At 38.5% G+C, this 18,820-nt stretch overlaps 1 protein-coding gene across 4 annotated transcripts in view; it reads right to left on the bottom strand.

The window, feature by feature from the left end:
* Positions 1-2,257: 2,257 nt before the first annotated feature.
* Positions 2,258-18,820, bottom strand: part of Nadk2 (NAD kinase 2, mitochondrial) — a 37,078-nt gene continuing 20,515 nt past the window's right edge. For 3 of the 4 annotated variants that reach the window (XM_040757606.1, XM_040757609.1, XM_040757608.1), the window contains exons 7-13: positions 13,018-13,096; positions 10,264-10,329; positions 8,955-9,050; positions 7,899-7,954; positions 7,731-7,784; positions 5,570-5,693; positions 2,258-4,140 (exon numbers count right to left, since the gene is read on the bottom strand). In XM_040757606.1, coding sequence (XP_040613540.1) covers positions 4,002-4,140; positions 5,570-5,693; positions 7,731-7,784; positions 7,899-7,954; positions 8,955-9,050; positions 10,264-10,329; positions 13,018-13,096 — 614 coding nt within the window. In that variant the 3' untranslated portion in view covers positions 2,258-4,001. The remainder of the gene's footprint in view (positions 4,141-5,569; positions 5,694-7,730; positions 7,785-7,898; positions 7,955-8,954; positions 9,051-10,263; positions 10,330-13,017; positions 13,097-18,820) is intronic. The other variant, XM_040757607.1, reaches the window with a different exon arrangement.

Genomic DNA, 18,820 nt, shown 5'->3' with positions numbered 1-18,820 from the left:
TGGGCCAGATAAAATAATACTTCAACCTCAACCCCAATCTACCTGTCTGTGTGTGTGTTGTCAAAACAAGTTCATAATGCATTCTGAAAAGTGCTAAATACAGGGCTGTTGGCCTTAATGTGCTCTCAAGAATAATGGCATTTACAAAATATCTGGGTTCAGGTGTCTGATGTCATGTAACACTAAGTACAGACTGAATCAGCTCACGTTGGATATGTCCATGGTTTAAACGGTGTGAACAGCTCCAGAGCTTGCACTAGTTCAGTCCCTTTGAACCTTTCCATTTAAATGCCAGGCTAGTAGTTCTAAATCACCCACCAGGTTTACTCATTTTTTTTTCAATTACTATACCATTATAGTGCTAATTTTTGTTTTTAAATGACAGAGAATGTAAAGTATATCCAGAGAGCCTCTCCATCCAGTGTCAACCGTCTTTGACTCCTGGCCAGCCTCATTAATGTGATCTCAACCGTTCCCTCATATGAAGACAACTTTACAAAACCTTAGTTTATGTAAATAGAGGTGTAGCATTAACTCTAAGCACTGAACAAAGGGATGGGGTTGAAGAGCTGTCTCTCAACTTTGTGTTTTTGAACTGTTTTGATTTTGAGACAAGCTCATTATGTATCTCACGAGAGCCTCGAGATGACTATTAGCTCCAGCTGACCTTGAACTCATCGATCTTTGCCTGCCAGGTACTGGGGTTACAGGCTTGTGTCACCATTCCTATTTTGTTTTGATCAGTCTCCTAACGTGGTCCACGTGTTGCATTCAATGATTCTTTAAAAAGTTAAGCTTTAGGTTTTCTTTCATCCCTGGAAATTTATGTACCGAAGATAGATCATGTGTCTGTATTCCACATTCTGGGTTGTAGTGATATCATCCTTGAAACAAATGCCGAACAAGTTACGCTGCCCCTGCCACATTGGACATCTTCCTAAGTTGCAGTTAGTTCTAGCACCAGAAGGTCAGGGGTGACTTCTGCACAACAGGAAACACCGGTAAGATCTGAAATAGTGTTTGGCATCAGGCTCCATTTTCAGTGAGAGCCATACATTTTATTGATTTACTTTTGTGAGTACATGTGCACATGTCTATAGGTACCTGTGGAGGCCAGAAGACCCCACGGACCTGGAGTTACTAGCTCTTGTGAACTGCCTGACGTGGGTGCTGGGAACCAAACTTGGGTCCTTGTCAAGAACAGCGTGTGCTTTATCTCTAGCTCCCTACCTAATCATTGATTTTTCTTTCAAGTAACTTGAAGTGCACCTTCCTTAATGTGCAAAATAGCCTCACTGACTTATGCCCACTAATCCTTCATAAATATAAAGCATTTGAAAATGTAATTCAAGTATTATTTTGGAGGGTTCACTATTTAAGATAAGGTCTTACTATATTGCCCAAGCAAGACTTTTAACTCACAATCTTAGCCCCACCTCCTGAGGGCTGGGATTACAGTTCAGCAATGTATTTACTCTTAACCCTTCCCCATGATTATTATTCCACATAGTGGTTATCCATGGGATATTTTTAGTACCCTTAAGCATATGGATAGAGATATATGCACACAGTAGAAAGAGCTCCTGGTGACAGATATTCTAAAGTTGTATTATTTTCATAGCTTAGCAATACATCTCCTTAAATATTTATTGTTAGTGAGCATGCATGTGTGTGTGGGATGTCAGGTGACCTGCTCTATCATTCTTTACCTCACTCTTGTGAGACAGTCACTGAACCTGGGTTAGACTAGCAGCCTATAAGCTCCAGCAATTCTTTCTATACTGCCTGCCAGGCTCGGTGTGGGCAAAGTATGACCACAGCCAGCTCTGTAGGTGCCTGCTAGGGATCTGAACTCAGGTCTTCCTGTTTGTGCAGCAAGAGCTCTTCAGTGTTGAGCCATCTCCCTAGTCCATGTATCCTTAACTTTTTATTTGACACTTTCAACTCAAGTGAACATTTTATAATTATTTGGGTTATCCTACTTGTATAAAAATGAAATTGTTTTGTACATGAAAGCTATCCATTCAAGAATATAGAAACTATGGAACATAAAAAATATTAAACTAAATCATATGAAAAATACATTTTTGAACTAAGCATTTTGGCCTCTGAATAAACAAATTATTCAGCTAAGTAATGGCAAAGAACTGAGATTACAGTGCACAGAAGACATGGCTGTGGGGAGAGACCTGAAATAGTCTTCGGGGGAAACTTGGTTTATATAATGATCTCATAAGAATTTAGGAAATAAAGGTAATAAAGAACAGACAATGGTTTAGTTTTATTTGCATACAATGGTCATTAAAGGTTAATCCATTCAAAAAGACATTTTTGATACTCCAACACCCTTTGTCATTCATCTATTACAAATAAATCCTTCCTGCAACAGAGCAGAAGTTAGATTGCAAACATAGTAATTTTAACACTTTTCCAAATGTAGCTTATGAACAATTCCACACAGCTAGTTACTAGCTAATAGTACATATTAATAGATCTGTGGTAAATCATGGACAACCAGATTCCTGGATATAGTAAGGACAGAAGTGGCATTCCCCCCTCACAAAGTATTTTTAGCCTTTGGGGGAAATTTATATAGTGTGGAATTTAACTTCCATATAAAGTGGTATCTTAAATATTATCATTTTTTAAAAAATTGAACTAGAAAGTAAGACTTGGCTCAGCAAAAACACTAACGTATTTCCTTCTGCAGATACTCCTGAGGAACACATTCTGAGTAAACAGCAAAACCTAGACGAACCCAGCTTGCCTTGCACATCGACATTCATGTTTTGTTGTTAAGAGCAGCAGGTTGAGCTTGGCAAAGCTAAGAGCATTTGATCTGATCATACTTAGCGTCCTAGCTTTCAGCACTGACTTCTGAGCTCACTGGGCTCAAGTTCCATCAACAGTCTAGTCAGTGTCTATCCAACGCATGCCGTGATATGTGACACAGAATGCATCTTCAATAAATGCTTTGTCAATGAAAACCAATTCCACCAAGTGAAAACTACTCAACTGAATAAGTGGCAGGTTTTTATATTGGGGTAGGGGAAGGTCTGGTGTTTTTATCCTACAGAGCTACTGTTTAAAGTTTGGAATACAAAAATGCTAAAGTAAGGCAATTCCAAAACTATGCCCAATTCTCTTGCTGACAATTCTAAAACGAAAAGAAGGTTTGAATGTTTTACCAAACTCCTAACAAAACATATTCATTGGTTATCTTTCTAATCCTTGAGTTCATACTAGAGATTCAAAGACAGGAAAGGGGCTACTGGACTCAAGTTATTTAAAAAAAAAAGTTTGTCTGACCAACAATTTGTACAGAAAAATTAATACATTTACATCATTTGTCCCAACAGATGTACTTTATCTAGCATTGCTGACATTAACCAAAAGAAGTCAGAATTCATCTACAAGTAATTTTAAAAATGATTCAATTTTTTCAATCAATAATAATTTCATCATTATTTCCTAGAACTAGAAAATTCTTAGCATATATAAAAACACATTTACCAACTTCAGTTAGGTCAACATCATGATTTATCAAAATTCTCCATCAAAATTTTTAAAAATCTTTACCTTTAGGTACTATAAAAATAATGCACTAGTCAAATGACACAAAGCCAATACAAAGTTAGGAAGAAAAAAACAAAACCAAACCAAAACGCTTATACAGTTAAATTTGAAATCCTAAATACTTAACCTTTTATTTAACCTGCCTCTCTAAACAATGTCAATACTCTTGGTTACCAACTGTAAATAATATAGAAATGTCACCAATGTAATTTTAATCCATTTAGTCCACCATTTCTCACATGGTGAACAGTTTTTGTCTATCACAATGGAACAGAACAGGACATAGATCCTACTTTGTCACCTTTGACTCTAGTGATAGCCAGTCTCAGTAAGGACCAAAATAAGGTAGGTTTATGGCTGGTCATCTGTATCTGCAGAAAAAAAAAATACTTCTAGTAATCAAATGTGTTGTCTGAGGAAATCCTTCACTGCTCTAGAATCACAGTTCGAAGCTCATCTTCTTTATTGATCATCATTGAAGCAATTGCTCCATCGTTAAATTCAAAAGAAGTTCCTCCATCCACAACCATGCAGGCATCCCAACATCGAGAACGGACACAAACTCTAAGGGGAAAGAGATGTCTCATTAAATATAAACCATTAAATATCTTAACACTAAGTAAACTCTTGATTTTTGTTGGCATAACCAATAGCTTATTTGGCCCCTTGATTTTAAGAATTTAGTTGCTTTCTGATTTAACAATCAGTGACTGTCAATAATATGGGTGTATTATCAACATCTCAAATTTAAAATTCAAGGTAGAACCATTCATTTTAGTATTTACCAGTGGTAAAAAAAAAATAGACGGTGTGGTTGCTAGGTTACATTCATGTAACTTCAAGTTATTTCCAAGACAAGTATTTTTACTGAGCAAGAGTGCATTCTTGTGTAAAATTTTACTTAAGGATTCTATAATGTAAGCATGGAAGAGAGAACTCAATAATGAACAGTTTATGAACACAGCATCAGTACCTTCTCCCAGCTGCTACGTTTGCCCGCTTCTTCTCAAGTGTGCCCACTGTCTATCACTGTACGGAACTGTCCATTCTTGAACTGCATATCAGCCATGCTAGTTTGGGGATGTTTTCATTCCCCAAATTAGTAAGGTCAAGCACTTTTTAGATGTTTATTAAATATGCCTTTGGGAAAGATCAAACATCTTTGGCTTTTTATTTTTTTAATGCAGTGGGTTGCCTTTTATTTTTACTTTTATATGTAGACTGAATAGTCCTTAACCAAAATGCTTAGAAACAGAAATCTTTTAGATAGGATTTTTAAAATTTTTAATATTTACATACGTGTGTGTGTGTGTGTGTGTGTGTGTGTGTGTGTGAGAGAGAGAGAGAGAGAGAGAGAGGTATCTGGGGATGAAATCCAAATCTAAACAAAATTCACATTTCACATACACTATACATCCAGTGTACATACACCCTCAAGTAACTTAATACACACTTTCCAGTACACTTGATTGTGATTATGACCACATAGGTAAAGCTCCAAATCCCATTTGTGGCATGGTGCATATGCTCACAAAGTTTTGGCTACTGAAGCAATGACTCCAGACACTATTCTCAAATACCTTGAGATAGGCCAGATATCTTTTGCAAATACCTTGCTCTGTACCTTGCTGTTTTGTTTCCCTAATGGACTATTCTTTGGAGTTCTTAATCCTGGTGTAGAGCAACTTATCAACCTTATGTTGTTCAAGTACATTTCACGGTATGTTTACAGTGTCTCTTCCAATCACCTATGTCATGAAGCCTTCTATTTATATTAGTTAATATTCAAAAACCTAAGACATTAAGATGTAAGAAATACAAACGAGTTTAATTTGTAAATATAAATTGAATCTCAATTGAATAAAGCAAAAGCTGTTTCCTTCTAGGTGGCCTCAATGTCTCAAAAAGAAAAGGATGATTTTGTTTGTTTCTGTGGGGTTTTGTTTTGTTTTTCCTTTTTAAATAATTTACTGGACTGATCAAGGATGCTTACTTTGATGAGAAACAACGTTGACGGCTGCTTGAGAAAACTCTGTTTGCTATTGGCTCTCGAATACTGAAAAGTATTTTTGGTTCTTCAGGACTGTAGAGCAATGATTCATTATATTCATTTGTTACTGTAAGGGAGAAAACAACAGATTTAGTAAAGGACAGTCACATTTGAAGAGCAGGTGACAAACACACTGATTCCAATTTCAAGCATGTGTCCAAAGGCTACTTGGAAGCGTATCTCTTGGGAACTCATAATACATACTCTACCATAAAAAGCCTAGGAAATAAATGACTATTAGGTTCAATTATTAACCCACAAAAGCATTATTCACCTACAACAGAAGAAACAGGTATAAGTGGGGGCAGAGGAGAGAAACAAAGACTACAAAGCTAGGAATTAAGCAGTAAGACAAACTCAAAAGTGAAACACAAGTTGTCAAGTTCCCTCACGTATCACATCAGAGTTAACAATAAGAGGAAAACACAGTCTCAACCAAAGAAAAGCAGTTAAGCTTTCTCCAGTGAGGCTGCACATCTCAAGATCTTTGAAGAAACTCTTAGGGCCCACTTTCTATCTAACATAAATTAGTTAAAGACAACTATACAAGCCAGGCAAGACAGCACATGTCTACAGTCCCAGCTACTTGGGGGCAGGAGGGTGGCTTAAGTCCAAAAATAATCTGAGGCCAGCTAGGGCACCCAGATTTTTATCTCTTCAAAGAATACAAGAAAAAGAACAACTATACAAGAAGTTAAAAGTGAAAGTTTAGGTGAGTATCACATTAAAAAGACAGACTGTCTGATAATAGGCCTTATTTGTGGCTCTACAGTTAGAATTTTATATGTGTATGTTCTTTAATTTGCAATGAGGTTATATCGCAACAAACCCATCATGATTTGAAAATATATCAAGTTGAAAACATATTTAGTGCTCACAGCCTCCTGAACATCATCACAGCACAGAACACCAGAGGGGCTGTGTCCTGTTTACCTTCTACCTTGTGTCTGACTGGGCACTACAGTCCCCTGCCATGAACAGGACACCCAGAGTTACTTCATGGCACCACAAGCCTGGGAACTAATAAAGTGTCATCTTCTAAAAATCCTTATCAAGGTTGAAAAACTATATTTGGGTCTGTAAAAGAAAAAAAATCACCTAACCACAAAAAGTAAAATAGGAAATGTGCTAGCTGTGAAAGAAACTTCACGCGTAGTTCTAGGAATGTTTGTGATTGTGATGTCCACTGACCTAGTTTCTGGAGACAGCTCAATCTTCAAAGAAGTGTTCACACAGTAAAGCCTTTACACATTTTAATGTCTATCCCTGTGTTCTGGATACAACTTCAATAGGAATTATAAATTTCAGCTGTGTTATGTTGACTGTGTTGGGGTTCGCATTTGACATAATGTTAGTATGTATTTGTACAGAAGCACAAACAAGGTTATTATTTGATTCATGTATATACTGACAAGTAATCAACTCAGAGCATCCAAATGTCCACCACCATGTATCTTTACATAGTTCTCATAAAAATTACATAACTAGAAATTACAGTGCCAATCTCCCTTTTCTTGACACCAATTTAGTGCTAATGCTGTCGAGCCATGATTAAAATCTTTTAAGTCCCAAATTGAAAATGAGCAGAAACTATCTGATAGTGTTAATACCAGGAGAAGCAAGACTATGACTATGGGAAAACCTATTGGGACAGTATGACTTTAGATATGCATTTTCTTACTTACATAAATCTTCTATCACCCAGGATGTATTTACAGTTGTAATATCTTTATATATGGGCTGGATTTCATGGTGAACACAAATGACAGTATAAAACTCCAGCTTCAGGACAGGCAAGACAGTTCACAGGTGAAGATGGTTGCCATCAAACCTGATGACTTGAATTCAAATCCCTGGGACTCATTTGTTGAAAAGAACTAATTCTTGTAAGTTATGCTCTGAATTCTACAAGCACCAGGAATGCACACATGCATGCGCACACAAAATACATAAATAGTAATTTAATTTTTTTTCTTGGAAGCCCTCCTTTAGCTACATTTAACGAGACAGTGTTATAACATCTATTTAAGTGGATGCACCTAATACACCTAATACTGTCCTTTCTCAGAGCTGACCAAAATAAACAAACAAAGGTGGTACTAACCTTTTTCTACCAACTCTTTGTTCAATGGAAGAGTCAGATTTCCTTGTCGTCTTGCTATTGACCAAGAAAAGGTGGAAAAAGCTTCAGTTAGTATTGTACATCATACAGTGGCAAACACATAGCGTGTACTTTACATCGTACACAACAGAATACTGTTTCGGTACTCACCAATATTTAAAACATCTTCAACAGCCTGAGCTGCAACCCTGTTGATATTGAATGACCTAGAAAAAAGCAAGCACAGAATTCTTGCTTCCATCCTAAAAGGACACTAAACATGGAAAATGTGTGCTTTACTGTATCAAACCCCTCAAAATGCCCAAACTAGTTGAGTACCATCAGCCTGTTAGACACACGGCTGGTGCTGGAGCAGCACTGGGAGAAGCGCTGGTGGAGACAAAGGGGATTCATTCACTGTCTCACGAAAGAAACCTACGTTAATGATGGCTCCCCTCAGACAATGGCGTCTGAAGGCTGGATGCTTTAACCAGGGGATGGGAAGCGGAGGGTATTCAGAATTCAAAGCAGGGAGAAGATGCAGTGAACAAAAACAAAAGGCTTGAGGAGAACAAGGTGTGTGCTGGGAATTGCAAGCAGTTTGTGGTGTCTCCAGAGGGTTGATGGGTAGGGTAAGGGCATGAGAGGGATAAATAAAGTTAGATGGCCATGGCCACATTTTACCAGGGTATTCGTGGCAGACTAAGTAGTGCTGGCCAAAGTGTTAAAGCCAAAAATGGAGATTCTCTACACGCATTCAGAAACATCACTTTGTACTTTACAATGACCACTCTGTTGGGAGTGTTTAGGTGACAACCAGGAGAAAAAGAGGTCAGGCACAAAGAATATCTACCGAAAAAAGATGGGGCCCAGACCAAAGAGCAATAGCAGAAGTTGAGAAAGTTGGCAAAGACTTGGGAATTGCAACCACAGGACTTTGAGACCGGTTTGGGCGGGGGGGAGTGAAGGACAGCAAGAGAGAAAGAGAGATTTTAGGATGTGATGTTTTCCTTTAGTAATGGAGTCTGAGAAAACAGTAACAGAGGCAAACACTGCATGGAACACAGAAGGAAAAAAACCCAAGACAGGAAGACCAGGTTTGAATGTGCTGAACAACAGTGTGATGTCCTTGCAAATTAGAGGACTCAGGTGCATCTATGTAAGAAAGTCAATTCTGTAACTTAACATAGTTCCACGCCTTGACAGACAACATTGCAAGTTACTCACCAGGCCTTTGATCCTGTTCCAGTACACAAATTGAGTCCTGAACTCTTTTGCTTTTCCCATGGGCCATCATCAACTGAAATTTCATAGTACGAAGCCCTATGAATTGAAAATAGGAAACTATGTTTGCTGAACTGTGTTAGGGCCCCAGGGAAAAATAACGGTCTTCAAATTTCCTGAAATCTAAAGAAATCAGCTTGACCAAGACATCGGACTTAGTAGGCACATACATCACTGAGCTAATTCCAGTACTGATTAAGAGAAAAAATTACAAGGAAAAAACATTCGCTTATCTGCATGCCTTTCTGACCTATACGCCCCCTTCCTATCAATCCCTTAGTGTTTTCTAACAGTGCTGCTTCTGCTCTTCGGGACCCAACACACACAGTGCGTCCTTTCAGTATTCAAGCAATTTCATCTTTAGGTGGGTGTCATTCTTGGCACCTAGTTCCTGACACAACACCATCTACATCTAATTCTTTGTGATAACAGTAGTTGCTGCTAAACTCTTATTTAAGCTATGTGCTAGTATATCATTTCAAATGATAGTGGGCTAGCAGATAAAACAGTAAAGAAAATCCTCAGGCAATTCTGTATCACCAGACAAAACTAAAAATAATATCAAAGTAAAATTTCTTGAACAACTAATGTTTTAAAATATTCCATAAATATAAAATGACTTTTTTTTTACACCAGCACACACGATACTATTCTTTAAATACTGAGTGGACAACAGAAAGAACTAAAATATGTAAAAAAAAATCTACTGTGTAAATGATATCTTAAAATAATGGTGTCATTCACAAACATTACACTGTTTCTTCAGCAAATTAAGAAGTTAAACTCTTAATAAAATATGGATTTTCAAAGTAAGTTATTAAACACATTTGCAAACAATACACACTAGTAATTCCTTCAACTTCTTCTCCAGGCTCCTAATATGAGTTTTTCATTATATAACAACTTCTCATTGTTGCTTTCTTTACTGTTCTTTACAAAGGACAACAGTGCCTAATCTATTTCACGGGTCAGTTACTTCTTCCTCAAAAAGCACATGAGAAGCCTACTATTGAGACAGCCCAGCAAAATCCCCAGCAATGTCTGCTACGGTGCTAGAAAGAAGCCGAAACGAGAGTGAGGAAGGTGGAGATGAGCAGAAGAGAACACGAGAAGATTATACCCAGGTGAGAGATGTTCAGCCCAAAACGATGAGCAAATTTAGTGCCATTCTACATGCAGGTTTATTGAGATTAGTGAATTCATAGGATTTTTGTTTGGCGGAAATTATTTTTAAGTCAGCAATAAAACTCACAGTCCCTTTAGATTGGGTATACTTCTTCTTAAATTGTCCACTGCTACAGCCCAACAATAAGGCATTCTAGGTTAGAACAGACAGAAAAGAAAAAACACGGGCTTTTAAAATGTTCTCCAATCTAAGAACATTGAAAGTGAGGCAGGAAAAACATTGCTGCGCTTCATATTTCCCAAGCAAAGCCTGTAAGGTTCCAGAGCAAGCCTCAACCTATATCTGGGATCAGGAATAATGGGCTCAAATGACAGTTTTGCTTCTAAATAATTACATGACCTACACAACTTATCTGATGCTTCTGAATCTCCCTACTCAGCTGCCTTCCTCAGGAGCTGCTATCAGAGCATGAAGTAACAGAACACAATATACACAGTGTGACAGATAACAGACACTTCACGTCTTCATGCTCGTTTCGCCTAAAGGTCTAGTCAGTTTTCAAAAATTAGCCCTAAAGCCTCTATAATAGCTACACCGTGTTCAACAGCCTCAAAACAGAACACTGCCTCCTTATCTTGCTAAAGATCTAGGGACAGACATCAAAGAATAAAACAGCAGCAGCAGACATTGCCCTGTGAGACTTCACTGGCTCCCAATCTGCCATCCGGTCCCAGTTTCCTCCTCTTCTGCATTATCTCTTCAGTAAATACGAAGTATGAGGCCATGAAGGTAGCCTTATAAACATAGTAAAGTAAGCTACCAATGACTTCCCATAGGAAACACAGACAAATATATCTTTTCAACTTCATGGATGCTCTCTGGTGCCTTCCTTGTCCTTTCCTCCTCTTCTATACATCAAAACTTATTATCATCTTCATATAGTGTTACATCATAGATGTAGTATGACACAAAACTTTATGAACAGATAGCTCATATATCTCACTATGTTAAGATAAACACCTTTTACACTTAAGTCATTAAATATTTTTTGAAAGAACACTCTAAAATTTTTAAAACTTATTTTTATCAACCTCACCTTTTTCATACACATCTTTATACCCCTAGTGACTTACACATGGTATGTAACAGGCACAAAATATGTTTTTATTGAATAAATATTATATACAACAAAATAACTACAATAATTCAAAAGGACTGTTCAAATAATTCTGTCTCTTTAGTCACCATTTTAATGTCAACTGTTTTGATTAAATAAAGCTATTTATTTAATATTAGCTGGAATGTAGATATCAATTTTAGTTATGACAAATCTCTCTCATCATAAACTTTTAATGGAAGGATATAACTTGCAATAAAGAAAATTAACAATACATTATAACTAGAGATTCAATGATACAGCACTCAAAGGGTCACATGATTGTGGTAGCAGGTAGGCAGGACATGAACTCACCTGCAGTCTCTGTGCCTAATCTACACAATGGGAACCAAGCACAACATACTACAGTGAAACTGACTTTACTTCCTGGTGGTCATTTCATAGAGACTATCCCCGTGTTTCCAAGGTTGGGAGAAAATGCTGGCATTTCAAAGCTGTTATATTTAGTTATCAAATTTTTACGTTAAATTAATTTTGCTAAAAATGGTGCTATCTGGGTGTGCGCTCACGCGTAAGCATGCACATTATTGGGAATTAAACCTAGAGACTTACACATGCTGGGAAAGCACTCTGCACTAAGATGTGTCTCCAGCCCTTACTAAAGACATTAACCTTGAATTGTCAATACACTTGCCCTAGGGTTACATTAAACACAGAACAATTACATAGACACAGCATGGTAAACAAAAAACGCCTTATCTGAAGCTTACGCAGCAAACGTCAGCAGAAAAAAAATAAGGGGTGTCCTGCAACCAACTGGCTCAGACTGGTCGAAAGTATTAGTACCACAAATGGCAAAAATGAGGAGTTATTATTAATTTTATAAGCAGAAAGTCACAAGAGCAAAATGTAGTATATGATTCATAATTGGATCCTGTATTAAAAGAAGAAATAAGCAAATCAGCTTTAAAAGCACTAATAAGTAAAGACATTTTTCCTCCACTTGTGTGTGTGTGTGTATGTGTGTTTATGGGTGTGAGAGAGAAGGGGAGATGAATATATGTGTTGTAAGAGAGAAATGTGTATGTGAGAGTGTCTGAGAGAAAATGTGTATATATGGGAGTCTGTGTAGGAGAGATGTGTGTGAGAGAGATGAATATGTGTAAGAAAATATATATGCATGAGAACGTGTGAGAGATACATGTATGAGACATATGTATATGAGTGTGTGTATGTGAGAAAGAGAGGGAGAGAAAATGTGTATGAATGTGTATGCGTACATATAAGGTTTTCACATGTGGTGAAGGGGAGGGGGAGGGAAGGGAAGACGGGAGGTGGGAGAGCCAGGAGGGAGATAGGTTTTCACTACGCTGCTCAAGCAGGGCCTTAAGCTTCTGGGCTTTAACAAGACTGTTAGAGGCCCCCTGAGCAGCTGGAGTACAGCAGTATGCTACTACACTCAGTTTTAGAAGAGAAATGTGAATACAGACTACCTAAGAAATGTGTCAGCTGCGAATGTACACCTAGGCCTCACTCTTCTCCCCAGCCCTTAGAAATGAACAACTCTGAGGAACTGCAGAATGTGAAGTTTCCCAGGTTTTCTTCATACAATGTTCTATGTCCTCATATCAGCATGTATGATGGCTTTGGAAGCAATTCTATTAAATAATTCATTTCTCCTACTTATATTATTACTGCTATGTGCCAGGTTGTAGAAATTAAATGAAAATATCAGAGGTGCTTAAACACTGAATTCCAGGTACCTGGATGACAGGCTCTCCCCGATGAAGACCTCATTGAGTGCTCGCACTGGCAAAAGCTGAGGTCCCGATGCCTCGGATCCTGCAGTAGAAGGTGAGAGATCCAAGATAGTTCCTTGAATTTCAGAACTTTTAAAATACAAGTTCATCAAATCCAGAGTTTTAGAAGCATCATATTCTTTAATAACACAGAAGCATCCTAAATTGTTCATAAGATAAAGTCTAAAGTCACCTAGCCCATACCAACAAATGTAACCTGTCTCTCTAACTGTAACCCTTGAAGTAACTTTTTAGGTGTTGCAGTATTAACTGAATTTTCCCTGGTCGTCATTACAGGAGGAACTGACTGAAGCACCACTTTGGATTTAGGGCACAAGTTACCTGCATGGCTCATACTGCAAACCAAGTTAGATAGTCGAGTAATGTCAGAGCTACACCTACGAAGTCTCACTAACATGATTATACAAACATAACCAAACTAGGACAGTAGCAATGGACATTCCAGGGTGCATGAGGAAAAGCCCACAAATCCCGAACCCTTCACAAAGAACTACAGGCAACGAAGGAATGCTGAGAGCAAACAAAGTCTTTGCCAAGGAAAAGAACAGCAGCTGGTTATCCAATACCAAATGGTCTTCCTTGAAAACACACATGAGCAACATTATACAGTCATACTTAGGAATGTAGGCGTGTGTATACATATGCATATATGCATGCAACTTATAGACATTACTGAAAAGTGAGGCCATGCATTTGTAAGAGAACAAGGAGGGGTACATGTGAGAGTTTGGAGGAAAGAAAGGGAAGGGAAAATGTAATCTCAATTTGTTTTTTAAGTTTAAGAAAAAACAACAACAATGGAAAAAGCACTTTTTTTTTCATTAGAAAATCTCAAAAATGTTTTTAAAGATGACAATGAGAAAAACATTAGCACATCTCCCTTCCACATTTGTAAAAATCCTCATCTTTTGTTTAATCTGAACCATTTAAGAAAGAGTTCTCCCACTTGAGAAAGTGTTCAACATCATTAGCCATTAGGAAAATACAATTCAACTCTGAGATATCATCTTACTCCTGTCAGAATGGCTAAAATAAAAAACACCAATGAGGAGCCGGGCGGTGGTGGTGCACGCCTTTAATCCCAGCACTCGGGAGGCAGAGGCAGGCGGATCTCTGTGAGTTCAAGGCGGGGCTGGACCAACAGCCTCCAAAACAATACAGAGAAACCCTGTCTCGAAAAACCAAAACAACAACAACAACAAAAAACCACCAATGACAGTTTGTGCAGGATGTGGAGAAAGGGGACACTCTTCCGCTGCTGGTGGGAGTGCTAACTTGTACAGCCACTATGGAAATCAATATGGAGATTCCTCAGAAAAATGGGTCCCAGCAATTCCACTCTTAGGCATATACCCAAAAGATGCCCATTCACACAACAAGGATGTCTGTTCCACTATGTTCATAGCAGAATTATATGTAATAACTAGATCCTGGAAGCAACCTAGATGCCCCACAACTGAAGAGTGGATAGAGAAATGTGGTACATTTACACAATGGAGTACTACTCAGCAGAAAAAAAAAAACAATGGAATCTCGAAATTTGCAGGCAAATGGATGGCACTAGAGGAAACCATCCTGAGTGAGGTAACCCAGACACAAAAAGACAAACATGGTATGTACTCACTCATATATGAATTTTAGATATGGGATCAGGGGAGTCTCAGCCTACAATCCCAGTGCCAGTGAGTCTGGGAAACAGGGAGGTTCCCAAGAGAGATGCATGATACCCCAGAGAAGTGGAATAAGGCAAAATCTCCTGAGCAGATTGGGAACACAGCTGGGAGGGGAGAGGGAACCAGGAAAAAGAGAGGGGGATAAGAGGAAGGGAGAAGAAGGCATAGGGGAGCAGGAAGGTTGAGTCAAGGTAAGAATAGAGGAGACCAGGATGAGAGATACCATAATAGATGGAGTCATTATAGGCTTGAGGAGAGAGCTGACACTAGTGAGATCTCCAGAGATCTACAAGGATAATACCAACTGGCAAACTAAGCAATAGTAGAGAGACTGCATTAAATAGCCCCTCCTTGATCGTAAGGTTGATGACTACCTTATATGCCAGTGACTGATGGAAGCAGAGGCAGATACTCACAGCTAAACACTAAACTGAACTCCTGGAACCCAGTGACAGAGATGGAGGAGTGATGAGCAAAGGGGTCAAGACCATGATGGTGAAACCCACAAACACAGCTGACCGGATAAGGGGGGCTCTTGAATCCCAGACTGATGCCTGAGAGGCCAACAGGGGACTGATCCAGACTCCATGAATGTAGTGCCAGTGAGGAGGCCACAGAAATCACTGGGGCCTTGGGTAGTAGATCAGTGTTTACCATGGTGTATAAATGATCTTTGGGAGCCCATTCCACATAGAGGGATGCTCTCTCAGCCTGGACACATGGGGAAGGGCCTAGGTCCTGCCCTGGATAAAATGACAGACTTTAGAGATCCCCCCAAGGATCTCTCTCTCTCTCTCTCTCTCTCTCTCTCTCTCTCTCTCTCTCTCTCTCTCTCTCTCTCTCTCCCACACACACACACACACATGAAATGAAGCTTCCTTTCTGTTAACCAACATATGAGAAACAGCAAGTGAACTCTCTAGTCTCGGGCAGGTCTTCACATACTGCTATTCAGTGCTATTCAGCTTGACAGCTTGCCACTTCCTGACCCTGAACTAGAACTAACAGTTAAGATGTTTCTGGATTCTGAGCTTCATAACCTGTGAGCTTATAAATATGTATGCCTGCAATGTTAAAGATTGGAGTAATGTGTTACATAAACTAGAGTCCTAGCTCACATTAGACACTGGATACACAGTCACCAATGTGACCTCTGACTTCTGACATAAGTGTCCATACATGCTTACTATGTATTTCTCTCATTCCTCCTGAATTTTAACCTCCTAACGGGACTGAACTATTCTCAGCTGTAAAGGGTCCCGTTACAGTGCCATGAGTTCTTTGGACAGTTGCTATCCACCTGCTTTGTCAGTCCAACAGAAAGAACCTGACCCACTGAGTCCTGGGAATGCAGGGACACACACCACTATACCTGACCCACTGAGTCCTGGGAATGCAGGGACACATCACTATACCTGACCCATTGAGTCCTGGGAATGCAGGGACACATCACTATACCTGACCCACTGAGTCCTGGGAATGCAGGGACACATCACTATACCTGACACACACTGAGTCCTATATATTTAACTAAACTTTATTGCATTCAAAATCATAATTCATTTTAACCTGATATTATCCCAACTTGCTTCAAAACAATCTCATATTGGACAGTTAGACAAACATACAATGCTAAAAACTTAGATTATTTTTCCTTAAATAAATTATTAATGAAATTTTTAGATCTTTATCCCCATGAATTCTTCACAAATGCTGAACTTACAACAGATGTTTAACAAATATTATTAGTGAACATGAACTCTTACCATCATGTACTTTTCTTTTATATGGACTTACCTTTTTACCTCTATTTCTATCTTCCTCTCCATACCATGTGTTTTTGGGTTCTTTGGGTCTTTTATACAGCTCTGGTTCTCCTGGGATTCACTTTGTAGCCCACAATGGCTTCAAACTCAAACTCAGAGAGATCCAACTGCCTCTGCCTCCCACATGTTGTGTTAAAGACTCATGCTACTACACTCCACATCTTTAAATATCTGTACTTGTTGGATTTCGTTTCTTTTTATTTTTTGTCAAGTAAAGATAAAATTTCTTTAATCATATGCTTTTATTTCTCATTCTAAATGACTACCAACCCTTAAGCACTACCCACTTATAATCTGCCTCTATATAAATATACTTCATATTTATATAGCCATACATTGTATGTAGTATATAAAGATACAAAAATATGAACTGAATATCAGTTAATTTCCTATTCTACACAATCAACTGCAAAGTCATAATTAACACAATACACAATTGTGAATTTAAACTAGTGGCAGAGACAGCTACTGTGTGCAACTCTCGCATGTCACCTAGTTATCAGCCTATTTCCAGGTCCACCTGCACCAGGTACAGGCCTCCAACTGCAAGGTGGTCAGAAGCAATGAGAAGATAGGACTGGCTTCTACAGCTTCCTTAAGATCCTTCATGCTCTCTGGATTCTTCCCACAAAATACAAGAGATCAAGTGGAAAACCCAGAGGCCTTGAAATATGGCAGGAGCTCTTAGAATATGGGAGAACCCTGGGATGCCTGACCACTCCTTGTACAGTGAGATGAACTAGAAATGATACATACTGCATAAAGCCATGACAAATCTGATGTTGTTTATCAAACTAATTCATGTACCCAAATGAATATAATTAGCCTTGCAAATAGTAATTAACTGATAAATTTAAAACTTAAAAACAAATCAACCCACCTTTCCCTTTAAAGGTACACTGACAATAAATACATAAATTTATAATTGTATAACCTGTAACAAGAAACCTAGACAAGGACAAGTCACACTACATAAGGCAAAAATGTTCAAAGTTGCAGCATTTAAGTTCCAAGATGTAAAGGTGTTCTCACTAGTCTTGTTCTAAACTGATAAGCTAAATCATTTAATATATTTATATTTGTAATATCAAACCTATGCAAGTTTTCTAGGCAGTGTTTCCTGCTTATACAAAGAGGACTTAAGTTGGATATCAAACACACACCTTGAAATGGCTCTCAATTTTCTTAGAAATACATCTATTAAAATTAAATTCTACTAAAAACCTCTCCAAAATAATCCATGCTGTCAATCCTAATAGTGACAGTTACATAATGACAGCGGTATCGGTGCCGATGCTGCTACTACTGATAACCCTGAAACTATCCTGATTCCATATCTTTTACACAGAGCCGTATCAGCGCTCCCCCCGCCCCTGGAAATCCCACCCAGTCTTCTGACACATCGGGTGTGGGGATTTACTACCACTACATACGATAAAGACTTCTGAGTTCTTTCAATTCAGATTTTTGGATTTCTTTACTTAGGCAATTTTTTTTGTTATTGCTTTCCCAGCCCTGACATTTTTCATATGTTCATCCTGGATACTAAACCCCAACTTAGTGTGAATAACTCATTTCTAGGTATGACTTTTTACATATCTCCGAAGATGTAGCTATTGATGAAAAGAAGTGATTCACCATCTTTTGAAGATATTGATGTTATTCATGGTGTGGTATGCTTCCAAGTGTGTACACAGCTCCGGGGTATATGCAGGTACAAGTGCACATGTATACACGTGTATTAGCATGTAGAGGCCCAAAGTTTGACAACTTGGTGTCTCCCTTGGTTTCTCTCCATTTCACTGATTGAGGTGAGATCTCTCGACTGAGTTTGCTGATCCCAGAGAGTCACTAGTAAGCTTGTGCTAGGAACCCTGCCTCTACGCTGGGTGCTGGGATCGGAGTGGGTGTCACACGATTCTAGGAATCCAAACGCCATTCCTCATATTTGAACAAAAACGCTTCATCCACTGGGCCACCTCCCCAGCCCAGAAGAAGCTTCTTTTAGTGGAAGATAAAATAAAATTTCTAGCTATGACAATTACATCTTATTTAATAAAGAGTTTCAAAACTAGTCAACAGGAATTCATGTGCACGTAATTCCTCAAAAGGTTTATAAAAGCAAATGATTTTTTTAAAGAGAAAGAGAATCTTTCCAACATGCCATGAACTCAGATCTTAAAACATGCTAGAAAAACAAAGCATCACTGGGACCCAGCAGAAAGGGGGTGTAGTGATGGTAGAGGG

Source organism: Mesocricetus auratus, unplaced genomic scaffold (assembly GCF_017639785.1).
Source record: "Mesocricetus auratus isolate SY011 unplaced genomic scaffold, BCM_Maur_2.0 Super-Scaffold_100015, whole genome shotgun sequence".
NCBI classification, from domain to species: domain Eukaryota; kingdom Metazoa; phylum Chordata; class Mammalia; order Rodentia; family Cricetidae; genus Mesocricetus; species Mesocricetus auratus.
This window is presented reverse-complemented; position numbering and strand designations above follow the sequence as displayed.